Here is a 22,195-nt window from a genome sequence, read left to right on the forward strand (position 1 = left end):
GGGGCCCTCATGGGAGAGAGACTGGGAGGAGCAAGGAACTTCCAGGGCAGAGGGAGGGATTTGGCCACAGCGCTGACCTCCCTGTGCCGAGCGAGAGACTAGACCCTTGGGGAGACGGGCGCTGCGCCTGGGGCGGGCGCCCCACGGGATGGGGGTCTCGTCTGCATTGTAGGGGCGCAGGCCTAGATGCAGGAAGGATCGGGGTGTAGGTAGGGGTGGGAGGAAAGGAGGAGGGAGTGGGGATTGGGGGTCGTGGCTGTTGGGAGCACCTGCTCTGTGCTCCCCATACGCTGCGAGAGCCTTCAGATCAGCCAGCGCATCCTCAGGACCTGGTGCCGTGCCCAGCTTGGGCAGTGAGCCGCACAGGCCTGGGTCTGAATCCAGATCTTCTGCAGACTAGCTGAGTTGCGCTGGACGAGACACGGGGCTCCTCTGAGCCTCAGGGCTGGACCCAGTGATCCCACAGAGCCCTTAGGAGAACACCGCCTGCAAACGCCCCCAGCAAATAGAAGATTCCTGTGTCTGTTGGCTGGCCTGCCCTGGTTTAGAGTGAAAGCACCATCAAGATCTTCAAGGTTCCAGGGTCGCACTGAGGGGCGGGGTGGGATTTACCCCTAGAAATCGTCAACGGTATAAAGGGGTCTGTGATGCACCCATAGAAATAGTGTTAATGTTACCTCAGAGGGTTCCAGACGCTGGAGGTGGCTGAGGTGGCTAGAAGCTTGGAGAAGAGGTGGGAGGTTGAAGAATGGTGGTGGGAGGGGGGGTGGGGGTTGTTGGGGAGACAGAGAAGTGGGATGTGGGCACAGAGGCTGGGGGTCTGTGGGATTAGGATTGTGGGAGGGCTGCTCAGGTTGAAACATGTTTGAGTAGGGGGTGGTGAAACAGCCTAATAAGAGGTTGGGTGGGAGAGGCAGGAGAGACACCAAGAAAGGCTTTAGAAAGGGATGTGTCCGGGACAGGGTGGAGGGTGCTTTGGCGAACTACATGTTGCTATTGGAGACCTTGGGGTTCCCGAGACAGATGTTCTCAGCTCTTGTTCCTTAACCCCAAGAAGAACTTGGAGTTTTCATCTATAGCAGCAACAGCCGTGACATTCTGGGGCACTCTTTAAAATGTATATTTACATGCATATTAAAGGCTCTGAGAAGTTCTGCAGCACAGAGCCTATTCTATTTAAAAAATTTTTTTTAACGTTTATTTATTATTGAGAGACAGAGAGAGAGACAGAGCGTGGGCAGGGGAGGGGCAGAGAGAGAGGGAGACAGAATCCGAAGCAGGCTCCAGGCTCTGAGCCGTCAGCACAGAGCCTGACGCGGGGCTCGAACTCACGAACCGCGAGATCGTGACCTGAGCCGAAGTCGGACCCTTAACCGACGGAGCCACCCAGGGGCCCCAGAGCCTATTCTATTTTAACTCAGCACTTTCCAAATGCATTTGGCCTCAGAACTCTTTGTGTGTGTGTGTGGTGTACCTCATGGGACCAATATTAGGACCAAAGGGCACCCATTAGGAAATGCCGGGGTAGGAGAAAGTGCGTGTGTTTGGGGATCCGACAGGCCACGGTTTAATTCCTGCTCGGTGGCCTAGTTGGCATTGGACCCTGGGCCAGTGACTTTGCTCCTCGGAGTTACTGTGAGAATCAGGGTGAATGTGTGGCTAGCTCTCTGTTTCCGCTGAGTCCCTCTCCGGTGTGGGCCGGGCCCTGACTATTCCCTTGAGCCAGGCTCTGTGTATCACAGGTTCCAGGTGGGCTGCGGAAGAGTGCTTAGGTAATGACCTTGGTGGAACTCTGATTGGATTTCTCCTGTGGGACCACAGCAACTGATGCCCCTCACTTGGCACCCTCACTGGCTGTGGCACAATGGACAACGGAAACGCCCAGATGCACACGGAGGGAAGGATCAAGGCTCCAGGAGCCCAGCCAAGTCCTGGCATGAGCACCACCAGCAAGAGGCCTGGTGTTGAGCCTACCGTATCAGAAATCAGCCAGGTAGGGCCCTGCACCTCATGTTCTGGCCCTGCTATTCCCAGCCGGCACCTTTCCCCACGTCAGCTTGGGTAGATGACAAATCTACGGGTGTGCTTCAGGTATGGCTGGATCAAGGTGCTACCTGAGTGTCCGTTGGCTCTGCCTTCCAGTGTGACGCTCCCAGGCAGGCCCTTCCTGAAAGGTGGCAAGGATTGCCCTGGCCACTTCGGGTTAAAATCTTCTCATCTTACGTCCTCTGGCATAGCGTCCCCAACAGGAAGAGAGCCTCTCTGCAATAGTTGAAGGAAGTTTCTGGTATCACTGCGACTGGCCCAGATCGTGGTCACATGCTCATCCCTGAATTAGTCACCGTGGCAGAGCAGAGTGGCCTGGATCTCTTGGTATAACGGAGCCAGAGGTGGCACTCACTTGACTCCACTGGCTTCTCTTACCAGGATAGAGGCTGGCTGAGCAAAACCAGAATTCCTACTTACCCTGCTGTGTGCCCCCAGCCCCCTTTAGGCCCTCCACTCCCCTGACAGTTGCTCAAGGCTTCCAGCACGACCCTCCCCAGCCCTCAGTCTGCATCCTAAGCCTCCATCATACCCCTCAGCCTCTTTCCAGCCATTCTTTTAGGTGCCAAGGGGCATGAACTGAAGAGCACAGGGAAAGCAAAGCCCTCCTTCCCATCTGGTTTCCCCAGAGCCAAAAATGTCACCATAAAAAAAAAAAAAAGTCAACATTCCCTTGGGTACAGTGTTACCCTCTCCCTGTAGCTTCTGTTATAAATCATGGCTTCCCTCGGGGGCAGGGAGAGCGCCTGAAGGTAGGGGGGCCGGTCTTAGAAGGAGGCTGGGGCAAGCGTTCAGGGCTTCCTTCACCTCTACCCCTCATTTTTTTTTTTCAACAAACAAAGTCATGGGTTTCAGTCCGGTTACGTAACCAGCCATATGACCTTGGGCGGGCCATGGCACCCCTTTGAGCCCCACTGCCTGGGGCACAGACCCTGCCTCCCCGAGCGTAGGTGTCCTCAGTGTTGGCTCGACCTGGCATTAGAACAACTGTCCTCAAGTGATTGAGGCAGGTCGTCTGGAGTTTGCTGCCTCAGGTGAGGGCCGGAGCTGGCTCCAGTCACTGGCTCAGCCAGGGACTGATAGACCAAGATGGGCATCGAGATCCAGCTCCAGGGCCTGACCTCTGAAGTAGCAGAAATTGTGGAAGCCTCTCTTGGATCTTCTGAGGGTCGTGATGTCCCCCAGGGGGCTCCGTCAGGCTGTCCTCAGGGGGTTCCCTTGGCTCAGGTGCTACCCCGGACTGTAGGTTTCTGCTAGAGCCCTTAGCGCTGCTGGCTTGGGCCAGGTCTTACGCCTAGCCACTCTCTCCAGCTCCCTGTCTCCTCCCCCTCCCTTTCCCCCCTCTCTCTCCCTCTCCCACACCTCTCCCTTCTCCTGCTCCTCCTCCTCCTCCTCCTCCTCCTCCTCCTTGCCTCTCTGCAGCGCCTTCCGCCTGCCTTCCGCAGTCAGGCACAGGATGTCCCTGTCCCTGAGGCCTGGACGATGTCCAAGGAGAGGGAGGAGCCCTCCAGAATGGGTACTTGTGGCCAACCCTTGGGCTAGCGCATGGGCATCTCTGTTCCAGGTTGCGTTTCCAGATGCTGCAGGGATGGGCAGTGGGAAGCAGCCCTCATCAGCCCCAGGGGGGCCAGAGAAAGGACCAGAACCCAGCGCAGCCTCAGAGGAAGGGCCTCGGGAGCTCAGGACCCAGGAGCAGAGGCAGCCGGCAGAACCGGGGTGAGCTGGGGACTTCTTAAAGAAGGTCCGGGAGAGAACTCTGTGAGCCACCTGGGGGACAGTGAGGAGGCAGGACTCCCAGCCTAAGGCAAATACGCCCTTAATCTTCTCTCTCACGGGGGGCACAAATCCTGCTACCTCATCGCTCCCGAACCTTCCATCTGCACTGGCTTCTAGACCCACTGGACCACAAGCTTCTTTTATGTGTCCGGCTCTGTTTCAAACCCCTCATGCCTGGGACTGTGCCTGGCACTTAGTAGATGTTCAATAAACATGTGTTCACCGAATTAATGGAAGACTGAACAAAAGAGAGGCTGAGACTCAGAAACACACATTTACATGGCATTCTTGTTACTATTTTCTAAATATTGTATTTTTGCCTTGTCTACAGTAAGACTCATATTAAAAAAATTTTTTTTAATGTTTATTTATTTTTGAGACAGAGAGAGACAGAGCATGAATGGGGGCGGGAGGGGCGGTCAGAGAGAGAGGGAGACACAGAATCTGAAGCAGGCTCCAGGCTGCACAGAGCCTGGAGCCGGGCTCGAACTCACAGACCGTGAGATCATGACCTGAGCCGAAGTCCGTCGCTCAACCGACTGAGCCACCCAGATGCCCCAAGACTCATATTTTAAAAGGCAAAAGATTTATACGATCTGAAAAGAAACCAGAGTATGAGACGCTTATATTTTAAAGATTTTATTTTTAAGTCATCTCTACACCCAACCTGGGGCTCAGACTCAGAACCCTGAGATCAAGAGTCCCATGCTCCACCAACTGAGCCAGTCAGGAGCCCCAGAGTGTAATCTTTTTCAAAAGAGGAAAGTGAAAGAGAACAGACAGAAGCAAAAAGGGAAAGATTTGAGAAACAGGAATAGTTCAGACGAGTCAGCATATCGTTTTAATTTGCTTATAACCAAAAGCCTCTGAATAATCTCTTCTACATGGAAAGTTAGGGAAATGAAGCAGAGGTAGGTCGGAGCCCCCCTCCGCCCAGATGGGAACCGGTAGAAATAGAAACCATTTCAACACATCTGTTCAACAACTTGGCCATTTGTTTCAACGGCCTTAAAAATACCTTTACCTTCCTCCATGTCTAGAAATACACCCGGAGGAAATAATGGCGACGCGGGCAAAGTTTTACGCAAGTTTTTTTCCTCTGCCACGTCATTTTAAATGCTAAAAATGCTGGAAATGCCAGTATGCCCTAAATACCCACTACAGAGGAATGGTAAAGTCAAATATGCTTATTTATCGAACATGGAATTTTCTACTTCCACTTAAAAGGCATGTGTATGAGAGATGTTTTGGCACGGAAAAAAATTAGGTTAAAACGATCGTTGAAAAAAGATGGCAAAACTGTACACACGACATAATCGTAACTGTGTAAAATTAGGCAATTGTTTGAAGATGGTAATGAACTAAATCCCCATGAGAAATACACATGTTACATCCATAGGAAGAAGCCTGGGGAAATACTCCAGAACATGAAAGTGACATCAGACCGGCACAGACTGAAACCCTGAGCTGTCTCCTTCTGCTTTATGAGCCTAGGCTCAAGCCTTCAAGCCCCTCAATCTCTCTTCTCTCTGATTTTTCTTTCTTTCTTTTCTTTCTTTCTTTTTTTTTTTTTTTAAGATTCTTTGATTTTTTTTAAGTAACTGCTACACCCAAGGTGGGGCTCGAACTCACAACCCTGAGATCAAGAGTCACACGCTCCACCGGCTGAGCCAGCCAGGCACCCCTGATGTTTCTTTTTATTCTGAACAACAACAACAATAAAATCCTAACGCCCCGAAACATTGAGATCATAGTATCTGGGATTTGGGGAATTCATGTCAGTCCTCCATTCATTCTCTCCAGCATTAAGTATGCACCTATGGTGTGCCTAGTCCTGCACGGGTGCTCTGGGAAATACAAAGGAGTCTAAGAATATAAAACGATGGCCCAATCCAGGAGCTGAGGTGTCGCTTTGTTGATCTCCCCAGGAAGAAGCCGTCAACCCCGGCACCCCAGCAAGGGCCCGGATTGCGGCAAGGAGGCCGTGATCAGGCCAAGCCAGGAAGTGAGCTGGGGGTGCTGCCTTCCAGGGTCCCCGTGGCACAGGAAGGGCAGCAGCAACAGGGCTCAGGGAAGGAGACCGAAGACCAACAGGGGAGACATCAGAACCCAGGGATGGTGGAGGGTCAGGCCCCCGAGAGCCACCAGGTAACGTCCACGGAGATGTGACAGGAGGGCACAGAATGGCTGCTCTCTGGGGGAGACCAAGGAGCCTCCCGGGCCCCCCCCCCCCCATTTCGTGTCTGCTCCTCTCTGTGCCCTGGCGATGTCGAGTGCCCAGTCTGTGTGGGTCACTGGGATATTCTGGATATTCTTGATCGCCCACGGCAAGCCTTTACAACCTGTTTCCGGAGTGGCCCCACAGTATGTCAGGGGGTGATGGAGGCAGGGAGGACTTGGGGGTTACGTGTACGATAAGAACGGGCACATGTTGGATTTAAAAAGCTCAGACAAAGTTTTCTTCACGCTAGGATATCCTAGAAGCTGCTTCTTAGCGGCCGAGCTTTTGTGGGACCTCGCAGGAGATGGGCTAGAGCGTGGTGCCTTTTTCGAACTCATTTGACTACAAAATACCTTTTCACTTATTTTCATTTTCAGATTATTTCCTTAAAGCTTCAGTGAGGTATAATGCACACCCGCTCGCACAAACTCCAACTGTACAACTTGATGTTTTGGTACACATGAAGCCAGCACCACAATCGAGAAAACAAACCTTATCTGTCACCTCCCCCCCCCCAACTAAAATTTCCCCAGGCCCTCTGTAGTCCTTTCTGCCCCTCCGCCACCCCATCCCCAGGCCACCACTGATCTGCTTCTTTGTCTCTATGGGTTTGTTTGTACTTCCTCGAATTTTACATAAACGGAAGCGTGCCGGATACATTCTTTTCATCCGTCTTCTTTCACCTGGCCTGATGATGCTGGGGTTCAGCCATGCTGTTGAAGTATGAATACTTCATTCTTTTCGTTACTGAGCGATATTCCGTTGTAGGCCCCTACCTCCCTGTCTTCATCCCTTCACCTACCGACGGACATTGGGTTTGTTCTCCCTTTTTGACTATGACAAATAAAACTTCTCCGAACGTTTCGTGTCCGCGTGAACAAAGGCTTTCATTTCTCTTGAGCAAAGAAATCGCTGGGAGTAGAATGGATCATACGGTAGGCATATGTTGAGCTTATTGAGAACCTGCCAAAGTCTTCTCCAAAGTGGTGGTGCCATTTTACATCCCCACCAGACGTACTGAAATTCCAGCCGCCCCGCATCCTCCCCAAAACTTGGTAGGGCCGGTCTTTAATTTTAAGTGTTCTGATAGGTGCCTCGGGGACTCTCATGGTGGCCTGGGTTTGCATGTTCCTAATGACTAATGATGCTGACCATTTGTAAATGCGTTTCTAGGCCATCCGTAGACCTTCTTTGGAGAAATGTCTATTCAAATACTTCGCCCGTTGTTTTCATCGGACTAGTCATCTTATTGTTGAGTTGTAGGAGTTCTTTATATATGGTGGATACTAAACTCTTATGACACAAACGATTTACACACTTTTTTCCTTCCATTTTGTGCATTGTCCTTTCACCTACTGCCCTTAAAAAAAAAATCAGATTCTTTTCTTCCGATTGAGTTTGGAGAGTTCTTATATATTCTGAACACAAGTCCTTTATCAGATGTGTGATTGGCGAATGTCTTTCCCCCAGTCTGTGTCTTGTCTTTTCCATTCTCTTACCAGTGACTTTCAAAGAACAGAAGTTCTGAATTCTGATAAGGCCGAATTTATCAATATTTTCTTTCGGGCTTGATTTTTTGGTGTTGTTTCTTAGACATCTTTGCTTAACCCAAGGTCACATCAGAAGTTCTCCTATGTTTTCTTCAAGGATTTTATCATTTCAGGCTTAACATTTACATTTTAGGATCCGTCTTGAGTGAATCCTTGCACGTGCGTGCGTGTTAGATAGTGATTCAGTTTTTTGCGTGTGGCCATCCATTCCAGCGCCGTTTACTGAAGACTCCTTTCCATACTGGGTTTGTACCTTCGTTGCAAAGCCGTTGAACATGCATGTGGAAGCCTATTTCTGGACTCTCTTTGTTCCATTTATCTCTCTGTCCTCATTCCGGTGTCACGCTGTCTTGATCATAAGTCACTTTATAATAAGTCCTGTATCAGTTGACGTAAAACTCCTTTTTTAGGGATTCTTGTACTCTGAACCCTCCTTGGGAAACCCTATTTAAAGGGAACTGCCTCATTTCCTCCAAGTTCCCCTTCTACGCCTATGACTTTGGGTGGGCCGTGACTCCTACGGGCCTCAGCGTTTCATCCCCGAACACGAGAATCTGTGCTGCTTTCTAGGGGTGCTAGGAGCACGCAGTAAGAGGACGCTTGCAGTGCCTGGATGAGACTAAGCCTGTGATAACTGGTCTCCAGGTGAGTGTGGAATTCACCGGGGAGCCAGGATGGGACTCCTCATTTTGGTATCCTTGTCCTTGGCAGGACCCAGAGTGGCGGCCTCCCCCAGGTCACCAGGCAGCTAATGGGGAAGACAGAGTACAGCCGGTGAAGGCTTCTTGCACCTCGGACAGCCGTGGGCAGCAACTGGGAGACAAGCCTGCCGAGGAGGTGGACACCCCACGTATCAGGCCACAGGGGGCTCTGCCAGAGCCTGGCCCAGGGGGACATGAGGACAGTTCTCAGGGGGCAGGGCCCCGAATGCCCCCGGCAACTCTGGAGGAAAAGACGGCCAACTCCTTCCCACCACCCACGCCAGGACCTGACCCCCCAAAAGGAGGGTAAGCCATCCCCTGATGCCATCCCCTACCTCACTCCCTGGCCCGACAAGGACATGCTTCTGGTAAGTTACCGGTGAGGTGAATTCTAGTCCTGACTCCTCCTGACCTGATGCAGGACCTCGGGCAAGTCACGCCCCTCTGGGCCTCGGTTTCCCCATCTGTATGACAGCTCTGACACCAGAATTCTTTGTGCTGCAAACCTGTGCTTTAAGGGCCTTGTCCTCACGTGGGGATGTGAGGGAATGAGGGGCCCCTCTGAGATTAGAAGGCCGGAGGGATGCAGGGATCAGGCTGGGCAGTGGACCTGAGTGTCCCGGGGGCGGAGGGACGGTCGGCGCAAAGGACAAGTCTTGAGCTGAGCCCCTCCGCCATCCGGGGCTCTCTCCCTTGTTTAGGGTCGAGGGGGTGGAGACCCAGCCAACACCAGGGCCTGTTCCTCCACCAGTAAGTAGACCCAGAGTGGGGGGTGGGGAGGGCACAGGTGGGCAGGAAGAGGAAGGAGGGGCTGTGGTATTTGGAGTCCAGCTGGGGAAGGCATAAGTGTGAGTGTGTACGTGGAGGCACACGCATGTGTGTGTGTTTGCACGTAGGCATGTGTGTGCGTCTTGCGGGGGGTGGGAGGGGGGCGGGGTCAGAGGATGCCCTTGTACTCTGGAGCTTGGAAAGAGGAGCAGAGCCCTGGGCTGGTAGCTGGAGGCGTTGGTCAGGGGGGAGATTTTTTTTAGGAAGATAATGATGGACGAAGCAGAGCCGATACCCTCAGGGACAGGGTGTGTGGCAAGCGCTGTGTCTCCTCTGGGAGAAAGGGCCGGGCAGGAGTCTGTGCGGCATGGCCTGGGGGCTGGAGGTGGACTGGGGACGGCCCATCCCTGTATTGGGAGGGACAGACGCAGGAGGTGGCTGGATTTGCCGGACGAATGAGTGGGCATTTATTAGGCGCCTCACCTGCGTCGTCCCGGGCAGTTACGGACGAAAGAGGCAGACCAGGCCCCGGAGCGCGAGTGGCAGGAGAAGCTCGGGTGGGACAGTCTGGATGGCGGGAGGCCTCCCGGGTCCCTTCTCGTGTCCTGTCCCCAGGGGATGAGGGACACTGGAGAGAGGAGGGACCTGGATCCCGTGCAGAGGCAGCCTCAGGCGCCCACGGTGGCCACAGGGGCCCAGAACCTCAGGAACCTTCGGCAAGGCTTCATGAAGTGCTTGCTGGACGTGGAAGAGGTGGAGGCCACACATCGGAGGGCGACGGCCAAGGCCCGGGCCCTGCCAAACCGGAAGTCCCCCAGGACCCTGACCCCTGTGCCCACCTCAGCCCCCAGCCTGCTTCTGACCCTGCCTCAGACCCTCGCGCCGGCCCCTGTGATGGCCCCATCCTGGGCCCGGTTGCCAGCCCCCGGGTCAATCCCCGCCGCTGGGGGCGCCCCGGTCCCAGGGCCCGTGGTGGCCCTGCCGCCCCCCACCCTGGATGCGGGCTGGAGAAGGACAGAACTCCTGCACCCGAGCGGAGACAGGAGCCTGAGCAGCTCCAAGGCACGGTAGGAGCCACCCCGCAAAGGGCGCCCAAGGTCACAGCCCGTGTCCCAGTGTCCCCGGCACCTCCCGTCCAGACTCTCGTCCCTGTCACTGCACCTGTTCCTGCTCGGGTGTCCTCTCTCCATTTCTCCTCCCTTCCGGTCCCCTCCCTCCCCCACACCTAGGTCTTTTTTCCCCCCCATCTCTGACAGCTTTCCCTTCTTAACCCTTCCTCCCACAGTGTGTCCCTTCCCCTCATGGCCCCTCACCCCTGCCTCCTCCTCACCGGGGGTCACTCTGAGAGACTCTCTTGACTTCCCAAGCGTCTTCCCGGTGCCCTCCCCTGTCCCCCCTTCCCCCTCACCCTCCCCTAGCTTCCTGGGGGAGGCTCCGGGCCAGCGTGGGTGGCTGGACATGTGCCCCTGCCCCGGTCCGTCCTCTGCAGGCAGGAGCTGGAGGAGCGCGGCCTCCTCAAGCTGTCTCAGACCCGGGAGGAGAGGTCGGAGGAGACCCTCACCCCGAAGCAGGAGGAAGGTGAGGGCAGGCCTGCCCGGGAAGCGCTCAGTCCTTGGGGGTTATGGGCCCAGGTGGGAGTGGGGGCCCCCCCGAACACACCACAGCCCTGTGTCACGGGCCCAGTGGGGACTCCTCGGCCAGGGGCTCAGTGCAGGGTGGCGGCCGGCTGGGGGAGTCCGAGCTCATGCTGGGCCTCCCCCCGGGGGTCCTCTGCTGGCTTCAGAGCCACCTCCCCGAGTACGGGGAGCAAGCCCTGCAAAGTTCTTTAGCTTTTTGAGGCATTGCTGCCTCCCCCAACCCCGGCCCACTCTACTGGTCCTCTGGAGGCAGCCTGGGTGGGAGGCAGGGCTCCAGGCACCCCCCGCCCCCGCCTGCCCCAGACCCTCCCTCACCATCTACCAAGACGATGTGCCCTGGACAAGTCCCATTTCCCACCACGTTCCACCCCCTCCAAAAAATTTTAAAGTTCTGAGCACCCCCCCCGGGGGAGGCACCATGCTCTTTGTCTCCATCGTTCTTGGGGCCCGAGACCCCACTTGCCTGCAAGGAGGAGGGGTGAATGCAGCCCCGCCGCACCCCACCCCAGCCCCAGGAGGGCACACGGCTGTCCTCCTTCCACCCTCTCTCCTCTCCCAAGTCTGCGACCCTCTCCGTCAGCCGTGGCCGGCCATGGCCCCTTCTAGCTTCCCCGAAAGTACTCTCTGGCTCCCCGTGACCCCTTCCTGGGGTCTGTTCTATGCGCCAGACTTCAGAGTCTGTCATGTGCCAGGCACTGAGTTAACACAACTGCTCTCAGAAGAGGCACTGTTCTGTCCATCTCACCGATAGGAACATCGAGGCTCAGAGAAGTACAGCGACTCACCCACGGCAATTGTATAGTTTGCTTGGGCCGCCACAACAGAGTATCCCAAACTGTGTGGCTGAGCATTTATTTTCTCACAGCTCTCAAGGTTAGAAGTCCAAGATCAAGGTGTTGGCAGATTTGGTGTCTCCTGAGGCCTCTCTCCTTGGCTTGCAGGCGGCCGCCTCTCCTCGTGTCCTCGTGTGGTCCTCCCTCTGCTCATGCATCCCTGACGTCTCTTCCCACATTTCCTTTCCTTGTAAGGACACTCGTCAGATTGGATCAGGACCCATGCTACTGTCACATCTTAACTTAACCGCCTCCAGGGGCACCTGAGCGGCTCAGTCGGTTAAGCGTCTGGCTTTGACTCAGGTCATGTGAACTCACTCTTGGGAGTTCAAGCCCCACGTCGGGCTCTGTGCTGACAACTTCAGAGTCTGCTTAAGATATTCTCTCTCTCTCTCCTTCTACCCCTCTCCCCTGCTTGCGCGCTCTCTATCTAAAACGAAACGAACAAACAAAAAATTTCAAGGGGCACCTCGGTGGCTCAGTCGGTGGGCGTCTGACTTCGGCTCAGGTCATGATCTCACAGTTCGTGGGTTCGAGCCCCGCGTCGGGCTCCGTGCTGACAGCTCAGAACCTGGAGCCTGCTCTTAATTCTGTGTCTCCGTCTCTCTCTGCCCCTCCCCTGTTCACACTCTGTCTCTCTCTCCCTCAAAAATAAACAAACATTAAAGTAAAAAAAAAATTTTTTTAATTTAACTTAACCACCTCTTTAAAGGCCCTGTCTCTAATGCAGTCACATGCTCAGGTAGTGGGGACTAGGGCTGCAACAGAGGAATCTGGGTGGGATGCAATTCAGCCCATGAGGGCAACGCGGCTTATTGTCAACTGGTGAAGCCAGCTGTCTCTCTAGGTCTGTTGACTCTCCCTGCATTTTGCTGTAACGAGAGGGCTGAGAAGCCAGGCACTCTCACGTTATGACCAGGCCGTGGCTTTGGTATCGGTTGGTGCTGCTCTGGAATTTTCTCAGTGTGCTTCCAGCCCTCTGCTCTGGTCCAGACAAGCTATCCTAGAAGCCACGTCCGTGCAGATAATTGACCACACAGCACCAAAGCCAAAGAGTCAGAAAGACCTGCCCGGCTAATCTCTCAGCCTCAGTTTCCCTATCTTTACAAAAGGAACACGCATTCGACTCTTAGAGGTTGTCGTAAGAATTTAATATGAGAACACGGCCGTAAAGAGCCCAGCGCAGTGCCTGGCACATAGCAGGGGTGCCCTCAATAGGGCGTGTGCCCTCCTGGTACAGGATGAAGATCGCTAAGGAGGTTAGCATTTGGTGTACCAGCTGAACCCTTGGCCTGACCTTGTAATAGAGAGTAGAGTGAGGAGAGTGCGTGAGTGGGACTGCGCCTTCCACTGTCGTCCTTTTAGTGACCTTTGCCCCTCCTCCCAGCCATGGTGTTAAAGGATGCCGGGGCAGGAGGGTGGTTGGAAGGGGTGGGATGAATGGTAGCAACAAGGAATGTCCCTGCCTCACGTGACCCCGCGGCGCCCCCCCCCCCCCCCCAGCCTTCCGCAGCTACTTTGAGGTCTTCAATGGCCATGGCGAGGTGGACGCCCAGAGCCTGGAGAACATCCTGTTGCTCGTGGGCATCTCCCTGACACCGGCCCAGGTAGAAGACGCCCTGATGAGTGCTGATGTCGATGGTGAGTGGGGGGAGGCGTCATTCTCAGTCCCAGGCAGGACCAGCCACGTGGGACCTTCATGGTCACGCAGGGCCCCGCGCTCAAAGGGCCCTGCGCGCAGTTTAATGGTCTGCTGTCACGGTCTGGAAACTCTTCGTAATTTTTGAGTGAGGGGCCCCACCCTGCGTTTTCATTTTGCACTGGGGCCCGCAAGTTAGGTAGCTGGTCCCGGCCCCCACAGTTACTGCTCTCTGAGCACCCACTCAGTGCGAGGCCCTGGGGACCCAGAGATGACCGCGACCTACCTTCTGACCCCAGGACGTAGGAGATTCCTCAAACTCCTCCCTTTTAGGCCCTCACGTGTGCTTCACAGGACATTCTCCTGTGACTTGGTCGCTCCTTTGACCAGCTGTGTGACCTTGAACAAGCTCACCACGCCTGTTTCTGTAAAATGGGTCTGATAGCAGTACCCATCTCACCAGGCTACTGAAAAAGCAAATGGGACGATCCAGGCAAAGCATTGAGCCCAAGGCCTGGTGCACAGGACGCGTCCAGGAGACGTTAGCCTGCTGGTACTATTCATCCACCAAATATTTATTAAATGCTCACTGTGTGCCCATTCCCGTGCCGGGCACTGAGAATAAAGGGATGTGTAAGACCCATGAGACCTGCCCTTGAGGTGCTCACCTAGACAGGGACACAGAAGTAGGAGTCATCAAAGGAAGAACTACTTAAGGTGGCTTGGAGGAAGGGATCAGGGAGGAAGGCTTCCTGGAGGAGGTGATGCCTGAGGCAAATTGTGAAAGATTAGACAGGGGTTAGGTGGGGAGAAAAGGAAGAAGGGCATTCCTGGTGGCGGGAAGAACGTAGACAAAGGGAAGAGGAATGGGGGAGGGGTCAGGGGAATCGCACGTGGTTTGATTGGCTAGATGCACGACACGGGGAGCAGTGAAGCTGTAAGGGTCCTGGGGTCCTGGCCACCACCTGGCCCCCTGTGTTTCCTCCATCACTGTGCAAGGGCGAATCCACACGCACAAGCCAGGAATTGACCCCAGCTCTGCCCCTGTGTGATCCTCTGGCAACTGCTTTCTACTCTCCGTGCCTCAGGCTTTATCTGTGACATGGGGATAAGAGTACTAAGCACCTCCAGAGGGTGGTTTTCAGGATTAGAGACCATTCACTCATTTGTCTAATAGTTCAGAGCACATCTGCTAAGACCTACCTGTCTTTTTTTTTTTTTTTTAAGTTTTATTCATTTAAGTAATCTCTACACCCAACGTGGGGCTTGAACTCACAACCTTAAGACTAAGCCTCACGTTCCTCCAACTGAGCCAGCCGGGCACCCCCAAGACCTACCTGTCTTAAGTCCTGGGCATACAGCGCAGAACAACACAGGCCCCGTCCCTGCCTTCCAGAACCTCCATTAAATTTACGAGAGTGGTTAACGGGGCAGCTGACGCGGTCAGGTTTTAGTCAGGCAGAAGCACACGTAGGATGTTTACTAAGTGAGAGGGTTGGAGGACGGTAGAGAGGATTCGGGAAGAGGAAGCAGCATGTGCAAAGGCCCAGAACAGGGAACGTGGCCCACCCCGTGGAGGAACAGGCTGGTGCCGGAGGCGCTTGGCACCAGGTGAGGCCGGAGACAGGTCACTGGGCCTTGAAGGCCAAGGTGGGACTCTTGTGGGTACATAATTTTCATGCAGTGGCTGGCACGTGGTAATAATAACAGTCACTGACATTTAGAGAGCTCGTAAGAGATGCATGGCCCTGTTCTAAACACTTTGCCTCACGTGATCATCCATGATACAGGGATGACTATAGATGAGAAAACTAAGGCTTGGGGCGGGTGGGGGGGGTTAAGGGACTTTGCGAAGGCTGCACAGATAGCAAGTGGTGGAGTAGGGATGCGAATCCAGGCTGCTATCTCTAGGACCCAAGTTCTGGGAGCTTCCCACGCAGGAGATTTTAATTTTCGCCTTCCACTTTCCCGTCTGCACCACAGATACATGCACGGAATACATGTGGTATATGTGTTCGGTATGTGCCGTATACGTGTTTTATCATCAGACCCATTGAGTCAATGCCAGTAAGCACGCCTGGGCTGCAATGCCCGGGACGTGCCCACTGTTGTACCTCTGGCCTCCACAGGAGATGGTCGTGTAGGCTTCAAGGACTTCTTGGCTGTGATGACAGACAGCGGGCGTTTCTTCTCCTCCGTGGGTGAGCGGGGACGAGCCCAGGGCAGCGAGAGTTCGGGGAAGGGCCCGGAGGCCGGTGGAGGGTGGGTATCCGGAGCTGCCAGATGGTTAACGGCAGACATCGTCCCATGTCCCCAGAACAGAGCGCCCTGACGGACACGGCTCCCCCCAACCCCCACACTCTGCTCTTTGAGATCCTGTCCCTGATGGTGGAAATGCTGGCCCTACCCGAGGCAGCCTTAGAGGAGATCACCGAGTGAGTGGGGCTGGTGGCTGGGGGTGGAGGGTCGCAGACCCAGAAATGGCACCTCGTATTTTGACAGCTGATAGTTAGGGTTCCTGGTCGCAAGTGAAAGACACCCAAATAAGACTGGTTGAAGCAAAAGGGGAATATATTGGCTCACATAACTGATCGTGTCTCAGGAATGGCTGGATCCAGGAGACCGGATGATACCATCAAGGCTCGGTCCCTCCTACTCATCTCTGTACACTGGCTCCAAGCTCAGCTAGGCTCTTCTCACAGTGGGAAGGATGGCAACTGGCAGCCCCATAGTCACACCCTCCTAGTTTAACAACCTCAGCAGCAAGCAGCAAAATTCTTTCTTGCTCTATCAGTGTCGCGATCTCAGAAAAGGAATGTAACGGAGGCTGCCTGGGGCCAGAGCACGCTAGAGATGGAGGGCTCCCCACGTTTCCAGAGTGGGCTGGTGGGTGGTTAGTGGTTCGTCTAAGGAAGGTATGGCTACATACAAACGGAACATCGACACTCAAGGGCTAAAAGCTAAACACGACAGCAGAATGCCCCAGCTGGTCTCTCTGTGTCTCCCACAGGGGCTTGTCCCTGTCGCTGGGACCAGGCCTCGTCCACATGGGGCCAGAGGAGGGGGAATGATAGCAGGCTGTTCAGCTTAGCAACCCCAAAGACAAAAAAGGTCTTTATGCCCCCAGCCCCTGTAAAGTACTCTAAGTATATATAACTCTGAAGAACATACATGTATAATTTTAAAACCAATGAAACAAATTCCCATGTGTCCATGTCCCCGGTTTAAAAATAGATCCTGTCCAATAACCTCAAAGCCCTGTGTGCCCTGCCCTAGTCACAAAGCACTCTCTCCCCAAACAAGAACGAATCCTTACTCCCTTGCTTTCTGTTTTTAAGTTCTCACTGCTTGGGTTTTTTTTTTTTCCCCCCTTTGTTTATTGAAAATTTCAAATATACAGCAATTGGAGAGAATTTCACACGAATGTTTACATACCCACCACCCAGATCCCATCACTGCCCGTCCCCCCTACTCGTTTCATCTGCTGTCTACTCAGCCCTCTAGTCACCCATCCACATTGGGTTTTTTTATTCATTTCAAAATAAATTAGGGTCATTTTCCTCTAAATACTTCAGCAAACATATCAATAACTGAAGATCAATATTTCTCTAGAGGTTTGTTGTTTGTTTGTTTTTTTAAATCCCTTCTTGCGGTATAATTTACATTCAGGGAAGCACACAGATCGTCAGGGTCTGGGTCTCGGCAAACGCCCACACCCGGGCAACCTGAACCCCTCTCAAGTTGTACAGAACTTTACCATCACTCCGGAAAGGGCCCTCCTGATCCCTCCCAGTCGCCCTCTGAACCCACCCCTGCGCAGGCCATCGCTCTTCTGGTTTGTTTTCCATCACAGATGGGTTTTGCCTGTAGGCAACTTCGCATCAGTGGAGACATACGGTTTGCAGTCGTAGTGTGGCTTCTTGAACTCAGCACAACGCTTTTGCGATTTGTCCATGTCGTTGTGGGTGTCAGTGTTCACCCCTTTTTATTGCTGTGTGTGTCCCATTCACGAGTCTACCATAGTTGGTTCATCCATTCTTTTACGGATGGATTTCTTTGTTTTGTTATTTTATTTTATTTTATTTTATTTTATTTTATTTTATTTTATTTTATTTTATTTATTGACTTATTTTTAAATGTTTATTTTTGAGAGAGAGAGAGAGGGGCAGAGGGTGAGCAGGGGAGGGGCAGGGAGAGACGGAGACACAGAATCCAAAGTAGGCTCCAGGCTGTCAGCACAGAGCCCAACCCGAGGCTCAAACTCACAAGATGTGAGATCAGGATGCTGAGCCACCCAGGCGCCCCCCCGCACCCTTTTCTTTTTTTAACTTTTAAAATGTTTTTATTTATTTTTGAGAGAGAGAGAGAGAGAGAGAGAGACAAAGAACGAGTGGGGAGGGGCAGCGAGAGAGAGGGAGACACAGAATTCGAAGCAGGCTCCAGGCTCTGAGCCGTCAGTCAGCCCAGAGCCTGCTGTGGGGCTCGAACCCGCAAACTTCCAGATCATGACCTGAGCTGAAGCTGGACGTTTAACCGACTGAGCCACCCAGGCGCCCCGTATGGATGGATTTCTGAGCTGTTTCCAGCATGGGGTTATAATGAATAAAGCTGCCATTAACATTTTTGTACAAGTCTTTTTGTGGACACGCATTTTGGGGTTTCTCTGGGGGGAACACGCAGCAGGGAATTGTGGGGGTTTGTACGTTACCTCTGAGAAATCACCACACTTTTTTTCCAAGTGGCGGTACCATTTTACCATCCAACCAACAATACGAGGGTTCCAGTTGCCCCACACCTTGTATAAGTTTGGTAGTCAGTCTTTTTTCTGGCAGGTATGGAGTGGTGCTTTCCGATCTTTACTCACGCTTGTTTGTGTTCCTGAATACTTTATTGTTTGGCTTTTCATATTTTTGAACTTTACATGCGTAGACTCCTACTGTAGTAAGTTGTTGCTTGTTTTCTCTCCTCCACATTATCTTCTTGTCATGCATCCATGTTCTTGTGTGTAACTATTGATCATTGATCATTTTCTTTCTTTTTTTTTTTTTAATGTTTATATTTGAGAGAGCTTGAGCGAGAGAGGGGCAAGGAGGAGGGACAGAGGATCTGGAGACGGCTTTAGGCTGATAGCAGCCAGCTCAATGCAGGACTTGAACTCACGAACCATGAGATCATGACCTGAGCTGAAGTCAGACGCTCAACCAAATGAGCCACCCAGGCGCCTGATTGTTCATTATTTTCACTGCTACATACTATTATGTATATCACAATATATTTATTCGTCCTGCTGATAGGCATTAGGACTAGGTTCGGTTTCCAGCTATGATAGAAACAGTGTGAATATTCTTGTATATGTCTCCTGGGACACATGGGCAAGAGTTTTTCCCGAGCAGAGGTTTTCAAACTTTTTCGTCAACCTCCCTTTACACTCTTAAAAATTATTGGGGGGGGTGCCTGGGTGGCTCAGTCGGTTGAGCGTCCGACTTCGGCTCAGGTCACGATCTCACGGTCCGTGAGTTCGAGCCCCGCGTCGGGCTCTGGGCTGATGGCTCAGAGCCTGGAGCCTGCTTCCGATTCTGTGTCTCCCTCTCTCTCTGCCCCTCCCCCGTTCATGCTCTGTCTCTCTCTGTCTCAAAAATAAATAAACGTAAAAAAAAAAAAATTAAAAAAAAATTATTGGGGACCCCCAAGGAACCCCTCTATCAATATTTTCTACATTTGAACTTAAAACTGAGGGAAAAAAATTCAATACTTATTAACTTATTTAACACTAATAACCCCATTACATGTTAACATAAGAAAACATTTTAGGGGCACCTGGTTGCTCAGTCGGTAGAGTATTTGACTCTTTATCTCAGGGCTGGGAGTTCAAGCCCCATGTTGGGTGTGGAACCTACCTAAAATTAAAAAAATAATAATAAAAAATAACTATATTTTCCAAAAAAAAAAGTTAACGAGAAGAACAGCATTGTTATACAATATTGCAAATCTCTTCAGAGTCTGGCATAAAAGAAGACAGCTGGATTCTCCTATCTGCTCTGCATTCAATCTATTGTAATATACTGCTTTTTAAAAAATGTTTATTTGCTTTTAAGAAAGAAAGAGCAAGCAGGACAGGGGCAGAAAGGATCCAAAGTGTGCCCGATGCGCAGCTCGAACTCATGAACATCAGATCATGACCTGAGCCAAAGTCTGACGCTTAATCGACTGAACCACCCAGGTGCCCCTGCAGTTTGCTTTAGTTGAAGTAGATGAAGAACTCAGATATGTAACTGTAAGAGGGAGTATGTTAATAGCCTTTTCATTTAATATCTACATATCATGTGGATGTTTTTTTTGATATGACACCAGACTTGACAAGTGGTAGACTCTTCTGCGATTGCGATGTGAAATCTGAAACCCTATCAATGAACTTTACTATTTTATTTTATATTATTTGAGTTTAATTATTTAAGCAATCTCTACATGCAACATGGGGCTTGAACTCATGATCCTGAGATCAAGAGCCACTCACTCTACCAACTGAGCCAGCCAGGCACCCCTGTACTCTTTAAATAAAAGTCTACTGGTCTGTCTTATAGTTCGAATGGCTCTTCTCCCATGAATGTTTTCCTGACATGCACTGGTTATTTGGAAATACTATGTATCTTCCAAATGTTGATATTATATTCAGTACATATATAATATACACTAATATATATAGTACAGATATATTATAATCAGTACGTATATAATATACACTATTATCACTAACATCAGAAAAGTCTTTAAGTATTAGAAGTGTTGTGTGTGGTTATAGTTGATTTCATTTTCACTGCTATAAATAAACTATTTTGTATAAGAACATGCATATGCCCATATTAATGGATTTAAGTTTCCCCAAATTCTAACTTTTTTCTTGAAAGCTTTAATTCTATCACAGGCAACAAATGCCGTCAGTTTTCCTTGAAGCGATGGGCTAACTTCATCCACTTTTAGAGAAATGTCTGCCCGATACCAAAGGCTCAATAACCATAGTTTGTCTTTCTTTCAAGTAAAAATGGCATTTAATGCCTATGGGAGGAAAAGTTTTTCATTACTGTCTTTTTTTTTTTTTTTTTTTTTTTGAGAGAGAGAGGGAGCATGAGCGGGGAAGGGTCAGAAGAGAGAGAGAGAGAGAGAGAGAGAGAGGAGACCCCCAAGCAGGCCCTGCATCAACAGTGCAAAGCCTGATGCAGAACCGTGAGATGGTGACCTGAGCTGAAGTCAGACGCTCGACCGATTGAGCCGCCCAGGAGCCCCTTCCCTTACTGTCTTAAGTGTTTCCAACTGGGACTGACAGAAGATAGATGAACAGGAGCGGGAGCCTAGAGCTGGCTCAGTCAGAAGAGCATGTGACTCCTGATCTCGGGGTCGTGAGTTTGAGCCCCACGTTGGGTGTAGAGATTACTTAAATAAATAAAACTTAAAAAAAAAAAGATAGATGAACAAGAGAAAAGCATACGAATCTTCTTTATATGTACACGGGTGCCCTTATGAGAAAAATGGAGAACCAAAGGAAAGACTCGGCCCGAGTGTTTACATCCTAGGTTGAACAGGGACTAGTGATTGTGCAGAAGTAAATCAACTATAGAGGCAGACCAAAGAAAGAGAAGAATTATTTTAACAAGCTCTGTTATGGAGTTCTCTTAGTCAAGGCCCCTCATCTCTTGTGATAAGAATGTTTCTTCCTCCTGGTACAGAGAGGGCACCTGTCACATGGGAATTTTATCACCTGCTTTTAGAAAGAGAGAGAGAGAGAGAGAGAGAGAAAAAGATCTGAATGTTCTTCTTGTATCTGCTGTTTTTCAAGTGCTTTGAACTAAAATAACCATATGCCGAACTGGCCTGTTTTGCAATGGCATGTGCCCTCAACTCCTTCATTCCCCCCAACCAGAAACTTTCCTGTAAGCTTCCTTTTTTTTTTTTTTCTCCCCCTGTAAACTTCATATATTAAAATCTTAGTTAGGGGCACCTGGGTGGCTCAGTCGGTGGAGCGTCCGACTTTGGCTCAGGTCATGATCTCACGGTCTGTGAGTTCGAGACCCACGTCGGGCTCTGTGCTGACAGGCTCAGGGCCTGGAGCCTGCTTCGGATTCTGTGTCTCCCTCTCCCCCTGCTCCTCCCCTGCTCATACTGTCTCTCTCTCAAAAATAAAAGATTAAAAATATTTTTATTTTTATTTTTATTTTTTTATTTTTTATTTATTTTTAATTTTTTTTTTTTAAATCTTAGTTAGTGGGTAGGGGGAGGAATTCAAGTTAGAAGTTGTGAAGTAAGATATCTGTAAAAGGGGGAGAAAACCAGATTGTAACAAACAGGAAAGAACAAATATAAGCACGCCGTCCCCATATTTCACTGGCTCATTCTGTCAGTCCTGAGACTAGGTCAGTTGTTGGTGTTCATCCTACTTTGGGTTCCTTGAGCTTCCTGGATTTATAGTTTCTAGTTTTTATCAAATTTATTTGGTAAATGTAATTTGTTAGATGTAAAATGTACATTTTTCTTTAAATATTATTTTTATATGCCCCCCTCTCTACTCCTTCTGGGACTCCAATTCCATAGCACTTAAAATTGTTTCCTGGGTGCCTGGGTGGCTCAGTTGGTTGAGTGTCCAACTCTTGATTTCGGCTCAGGTCACAATCTCAGGGTTGTGGGATTGAGCCCAACATTGGGATCTACACTGAGCATAGAGCCTGCTTACGATCCTCTCTCTCTCTCTCTTTTAACATAAGTAAATAAAAAAGCATTAAGAAAAATTGTTTCCTAGGTCACTGAGGGTCTGATCATTTTGATAATTTTCTCTGTGTGCTTCACTTTGAATAGTTTCTATTGTTAAATGCTCATTTGCTGATATTTTCTTTTGCTGTGTCTCATCTGCTCTTAAGCACATCCAGTGAATTTTTCATTTCAGCTTTTGCAGTTTTCATGTTTACATATTTCATTTAATTCTATTCCATGGTTTTATCTCTCACGTTCATATTTCCTTTAAATCCTTGACCATAT

General features: G+C 51.0%; 1 protein-coding gene across 1 annotated transcript in view; it reads left to right on the forward strand.

Annotated features, from left to right (window-relative positions):
- The first annotated feature begins 357 nt into the window (after nucleotides 1-357).
- The window catches only part of SPATA21 (spermatogenesis associated 21), a 30,643-nt gene continuing 8,805 nt past the window's right edge, over nucleotides 358-22,195 (forward strand). Inside the window, exons 1-11 of the mRNA XM_019461518.2 lie at nucleotides 358-575; nucleotides 1,743-1,993; nucleotides 3,611-3,762; nucleotides 5,751-5,970; nucleotides 8,305-8,600; nucleotides 8,996-9,044; nucleotides 9,678-10,129; nucleotides 10,552-10,640; nucleotides 13,036-13,173; nucleotides 15,301-15,372; nucleotides 15,489-15,606. Of these exons, the coding sequence (XP_019317063.2) occupies nucleotides 1,865-1,993; nucleotides 3,611-3,762; nucleotides 5,751-5,970; nucleotides 8,305-8,600; nucleotides 8,996-9,044; nucleotides 9,678-10,129; nucleotides 10,552-10,640; nucleotides 13,036-13,173; nucleotides 15,301-15,372; nucleotides 15,489-15,606 (1,715 nt within the window). The 5' untranslated portion in view covers nucleotides 358-575; nucleotides 1,743-1,864. The remainder of the gene's footprint in view (nucleotides 576-1,742; nucleotides 1,994-3,610; nucleotides 3,763-5,750; nucleotides 5,971-8,304; nucleotides 8,601-8,995; nucleotides 9,045-9,677; nucleotides 10,130-10,551; nucleotides 10,641-13,035; nucleotides 13,174-15,300; nucleotides 15,373-15,488; nucleotides 15,607-22,195) is intronic.

Source organism: Panthera pardus, unplaced genomic scaffold, assembly GCF_024362965.1.
Source record: "Panthera pardus isolate Hobbes unplaced genomic scaffold, ASM2436296v1 HiC_scaffold_11, whole genome shotgun sequence".
Lineage (NCBI taxonomy): Eukaryota > Metazoa > Chordata > Mammalia > Carnivora > Felidae > Panthera > Panthera pardus.